General features: G+C 29.3%; 1 protein-coding gene across 2 annotated transcripts in view; it reads right to left on the bottom strand.

Annotated features, from left to right (window-relative positions):
* Positions 1–1,204: 1,204 nt before the first annotated feature.
* LOC139517147 (rapamycin-insensitive companion of mTOR-like) overlaps positions 1,205–6,146 on the bottom strand; it is a 40,807-nt gene continuing 35,865 nt past the window's right edge. The window contains exons 29-35 of one of the 2 annotated variants that reach the window (XM_071307856.1): positions 5,912–6,080; positions 5,556–5,613; positions 5,041–5,166; positions 4,583–4,738; positions 4,053–4,176; positions 3,566–3,704; positions 1,205–2,913 (exon numbers count right to left, since the gene is read on the bottom strand). In XM_071307856.1, coding sequence (XP_071163957.1) covers positions 2,806–2,913; positions 3,566–3,704; positions 4,053–4,176; positions 4,583–4,738; positions 5,041–5,166; positions 5,556–5,613; positions 5,912–6,080 — 880 coding nt within the window. In that variant the 3' untranslated portion in view covers positions 1,205–2,805. The remainder of the gene's footprint in view (positions 2,914–3,565; positions 3,705–4,052; positions 4,177–4,582; positions 4,739–5,040; positions 5,167–5,555; positions 5,614–5,911; positions 6,081–6,146) is intronic. The other variant, XM_071307862.1, reaches the window with a different exon arrangement.

Raw genomic sequence — 6,146 nt, 5'->3', positions numbered from 1 at the left:
CTTCAACTATTTATATTGACCCAGGAGAAGAAATCAAACTATGAAAATGATGGTCGTTAAATTCATTCATAAATATTAGATTACAATGTATTGACCACCAACACATCAGATTCATCACCAAGAAGAATAGAAATAAGTTGAAATTTCATTGTGATATAGTTATGTCTAATTTTCAAAGTATAAATAATTTTTCTGATACCTTAACATGTTACCTGAGAAAGTATGAAAACGGCATCATACAAAATGACTTTATGCTTGATGATTATTCTTTGGCTCTTAATTGTTTAAATATTTTGAATTTTTATGAATCTGTCAAGTTCACTAACCTTTCTTATTTAATGCCCTTAGTTCTGAACACTATCACTTTATGCAGTTTTGAAATAAGGAAAATTACCAAATAGTTCTTTTTTCATGTTTAAGGTAGATAGGGTGTCTTCCTCCATCTTGGATTTTGAAATACTAGAAAACAAGGTCTAGATCTTTGATGAAATGTGCAAATTTTTATAGTAGTAGGTAATTCATGTGTAAAAATTTTCATTATAATATAGAAAATGCCATGTTTGATCATATTTATGATTGTATTTTACAAAAATAAAAATTCTTTTGTTTGATTCATTTTTTTCCAACTTTGTCAAATAAGGGGAGGCAACTCAAATACAAGTTCAGATAATCCAGATAGTGTTACTTTTACAATAGAATGTGTTAGGAATTTACCCATTTTTACATGTATCAAGAAAACGAGTCCGGTGACCCCATTTTTTCTTTTTCTTATTTGAAAGCATAATATTGAAGCTATCTTCTCATATTTTATCTCAAAATTCTATGGTGTGGTTTGCGTTTTATGGCGGAAAAATGGGTTTTCCATGCATAATCTATACAAAATCTTGACAATTTTGAACAACCTGTAGAGTGAAAATAAGTCCGGTGACCCATTCTTTTTATTAATGTTTTTAAACAAGCAGGATATGAACTACATTTTGGCAAATTATTAAAAGATTCTATGGATTATAATTTAGACACCCCATCTACCTTAAATAGAAATTTACATTATTCTCACAAGACTGGAAGATCATAAAGAATAAAGAAAATAACATTCTCAGTCAAAAAAATACTTGACATCAAGTCTAATTAAGGTAAAATGGCTTCATTTCCTTCAAATGAAGCAAGCTAGTGAGAATAAAACAAATAGTCTTTTTTAATTCAGTTTTTGAAGTAAATGTATTTGATATATCTGCACATACTGCCCTTAAGCCTTTTTACCATAAATATATATTCATTTCTGCACATATATACCAAGAAAATACATGTTCTATTTGACTAGATATTTAACCTTGTAAAAAATGTGTGATTTAAGACCTTAAACAGTAGGCAATGAGTATCTATTGATGTTTGATTTTAACATTTGTGACTGTGATATACTTTAAGATTTGAGAATGAATCATATCATTTAAAATTGCTATATCATATAAATTTTGTTTATTTCCAACCATTCAAATCGGTAATTTGATACAGTAGCTTTAAAAAACCTGCCAATTGTTAACATTAATTTAACTATGATTTTGATAGGTTGATGAAAAGAACGATGATTTGATCATAAGAAAAATATGTGTAAAGTTTATAAGCTATCAATATTTAGCTAAAATAGAAGCTGCATCCATAATAAATGTTTAATATTTGTAAAGCATCACTTCTAGTCTTATACTAAATAGCATTAAAAAAAAAACCAGAACTTATCGTGGAATGATTATACACACAAATTACAAGACATACAATCGTATTTATACTCATTATTGCTTAAAATGTAACTGAATTGAAGCTTGGCTCCATATTTAACCCTTTACATATTAAAATTGATTAACTTTATAAATAAATCAAAATATTGTATAAAATCTGGAAAAAAACACTTTTTATAACAAAGTTCATCTCATTGCTAAATAAATATTTACAAATTTCATTCAATAAAAACTTTTTGGCATTTATTACAATAAATATAGACTGTACAAAATATCACAATAATGATTTTGTCTCTTTATATCAATCTCCTGAAAATATCACAAAGATATAACACACTGGCCTTCTCATAGAAACCATTCTAAAGATTTCCATGTCATACCAGCTTAAAGATATATACAAACTTTAACTCTCCAAGTTACATAACTGGTCTTTCAACATCAAGTTAACACTTTAATGTATAAAAGACAGATTTTCTGATGATAGGCTTCAATTATTTCTGATTGAATTCATTTTGCAGTGAAATTTATCTTTAATTCTGCAACTCTGTAATGAATATCTGTCCAGGTAATTTTAATTATACTATGAGTTGAGAATTTTGTGCAGGTTTTTCTATGTTGAGAAATGCCACAGATTGAGTATTATGATAGAACTCACATTCTTTATTTGATAGTATCATTTGTAGGCAGCAGTTCATGGCATTTATCAATCTTGCATTTTTCTCAACTTATCAACAAACGCAAAAATATAAGCACAGAATTATTTCTGATTTCAAAATTAAACATTTCATTCTGAAATATCAGGACCTAAATCAGTAGATCATTCATATCAATTGATTTGTAGTTTTAACATATTTTTATCAGAGACTGTGCTCATTCATATCAATTGATTTGTAGTTTTAACATATTTTTATCAGAGACTGTGCTCATTCATATCAATTGATTTGTAGTTTTAACATATTTTTATCAGTGACTGTGGTAATTTCATTGGTTAGTTCTATCCTGTATTTCTGAACATTTTCTCAGTAACTGTTTTCTTTTCACCATTCCTTCTTGTTTTATGTAAATGTTTTAATTAGAAATCTTTTTCCCAAACACTATCCAAGTTTTCTTGTCTCCCAACTCTCCTTGGGTCATGTATTTCTGCATTTACACCAAGTATTGATTTTGCCTCTTGCAATATCTGAAAGAATAATTTTAAATACATGTCATAAAGTATATATCCTTTAAAATTTAATAAGTAGAAAATGTTTCAAATATCAGTATATTGGGAATGTTATGGTTCAGAGAGACAAAACCTATAAAATAACCTAAATATAGAAAAAAAAGATGAGAGATGTCCAAAAAAAGGTAAATCAATATGTAAATTTGAGATGTCCAATTGTCTTTCACCAACAAACTTCTGTCATTGTAATAAAACAATACATAGATACAGTGAACACACAATTGGATTCAAAAAGTTTGTAAAGTAATTCAGAGTTCAGATATTAATATTAAAATGGTAACTCCCTGGAATGGAAGAGCTAACAACACTCATCTTTTAATACCAGATAAAATTGAGAATGGAAATAGGGAATGTATCAAAGAGACAACCTGACCAAAGGACAGAAAACAGCAGATGGCCATCAATGGGTCTTCCAATTCAACACAAAAATTCGGCACCCGGAGGCCATTTTCAGCTGGCCCCTGAACAAAATATGTACGAATTCAGTGAAATGGACATCACACTGAATTCAAAAACATATAAATTAACTAAAATTAAAAAGACATACAGGACTAACAAAGCTAGAGGCCCCTGACTTGGGACAGGCACACAAATGTGGTGAGGTACATACCTGATCCATATCAAATTCATCAAACAACTCCTGTATAAATCTTCTGGCCGTCAATCTAAATGAACATGTTCCTAAAATGTATATAACCTCAGAGAAGAAACATAAGTCTTGAAAAGCCTTCGGCACTTTCTGCTTTAACCTGAAATACAAAATTACATGATTAAAATAATACAAGGTTAAATAACAATATGACATATAAAGGTAAACAAGTATGATCATGGCACTTTGATAGAATTCAGAATACTCAGACATATATGTCACTCTTCTTTATCCTAAATCATGAGTTTTATGATCAATTTTTTTATTGATGTTTAAAGCCACTGTCAACACTATTGTCCTATTTTGTGGCAGTTAGTTTTTATTGGTGGAGGAAACCGGAGTGCCCATGAGAACCACCATTGCTATCATCAATTATTTTTATTTCACTGCCAATGTACTCCTGGCAAAAAATTAAAATCATTGCATTCAGTTAGATTATTATACTCACGTTAACAAACCCTGTTCTGATGACTTGACGTTGATAAAACTACTCAGACTGACAACAAACTTCTTCACTTCCTTACGTAACATTGTTCTCCCAATAACACTTTCAAAGTCTATCTTCTTGGTAGCTAAAATTATAAATTTATTCTATAAGGCTTCAAGCTTAAGAGTAAAATTAGCTGGTGGAACCAGGTTAAAATGTTTATGTTACATTCAATAAAAATATTTCCATGGAACAAAGCTAAATCTTTCACATTTCAGTTTAGTGAAGACATCTTGTACAAACCCCAATTAAGCATACATTTAAAAAAAAATGCACATCAAAATGAACTTGTGCACTGATTTTCAAGAAATTTGACCACAATATTATTGTTTACAACCTTAATTAATTCAAATCTTTGACCAGTATTTTCCTAATATCTACTAAAACACGGTCAAATGACAAGAATTGTCCTTATGTCTTCTAAGCTTGATCAAATGACCATGATTATCCTTATATCTAACAAACATGGTGTACAGAGGAGTTTTACTCACAAGATTCATTACTTGTCATACTAGTAACACTACCAGGTGTTGCTGATGACGGCTCATTGCAACTGTCCAGCCTCGTTCTCGTTTGTTTGTAGATGGAGGATAAAGATTTTGTTTCTTCAAGTTCACCCCTGGCTGCTTCTATCTCTTCACCTACTGTTAGATTTAAATAAAAAAACAATTGACAATAATCTCACTTTGTGTGAGTAATCTCACAGAATTTCAAAGTAAACAGAATAAATTTTTAATCCATAAAAAATAAAAGACATAAATTTACTGTGTATTTAATACATTTACTACAAAAAGGTATTTTTTAAGAAACATTGATATTGAAAGTTAACATTTTTAGTAATGCTGTTTTAAAAATGAAAAACTGTTTCAAAAACCATAAAAAGGCCCAAACCTTTCAATTTGGAATGTTTTAACTATTTATAAACTGCAATTAAAAATGTATAACCTACCATCATCGTGTTCTTTGAGAACATTATAATCGTGTCGTAACTGATGACAAACAATACATATAGCTGTCTCGTGTTCATCTGTGTCATATGTTGTCACTGAAGAGTGACGTGATGCACTACCAAAACCTACAAAGTAAATATGAATATAGATCCTGTTACACAAAATGGCTAAAATCAATCAGTCTCATTACTTATGGAGTTATGTAATTTTCTAAGTACTTGCTTGTAATTTTTGGATACCATGATTGTCGATTTATGAGATTAGAACATTCTCAAACCCCTTTCGCCTAAATTTACTTTCAGAAAGCTGTTTACCTGGTGGTTATGAATAACAAGTAACTGATTTTTCATTTGCTATATAGAATATCATTGTATAATAAAAGTACTTGCACACAAATGTCTTCTTAAATGATCCTATCTGAAAAATGAGTGAAGTGTCTTTAAAATAAATTCATTCAAAAAATACAACAAAAATCAATGAAAATGTCAATAAATGATTCAGTTTGTTAACTAACCTGAAGATTTTCTGCTTTCTACTCCAGAATGTGATCTTTTATCTTCTCCTTCATGTACCTACATAATAAAGAATCCAAAGTCACTAAAAACAAAGTCATAAAATGACTAATACTGTTCTAAGTAATTGTATACTAATAATTTACACTGTAAACATACATGAATATTCATAATCTGTTTAATATTATAAATTTTCAAGTTGGGAGTTATTCTAATTAAAAATACTTTAAAATGAACAGATAACATCAGTCTGAATTTATTATAGTTCAAATAAAATCTTTTCATATCACATGGCATTGAATTATGTGAGTGCAGCAGACAAAATCGATAGGAAATACAATAAGTATAATGATCTTACCTCAAATATCATATTGATATCAACAGGTAATGTGAGACCTAGGAACTCTGCCTTTCCTGTGTGGGGTTTACGTTGTAATAATATAGCCTTAGGTGAAACAGAATAAGGACTAGATGGTCGATCCTGATCTTGTAGTGATACAGTACTAGAATTTCTTGGTATAGTTGCACTGTAAAAAAAAGAATTCACATATAACTAAGTATATTATGCAATTTGTTGGAAACATTATATTTAC

The sequence above is a fragment of the Mytilus edulis genome, chromosome 1 (genome assembly GCF_963676685.1).
Source record: "Mytilus edulis chromosome 1, xbMytEdul2.2, whole genome shotgun sequence".
NCBI classification, from domain to species: domain Eukaryota; kingdom Metazoa; phylum Mollusca; class Bivalvia; order Mytilida; family Mytilidae; genus Mytilus; species Mytilus edulis.
This window is presented reverse-complemented; position numbering and strand designations above follow the sequence as displayed.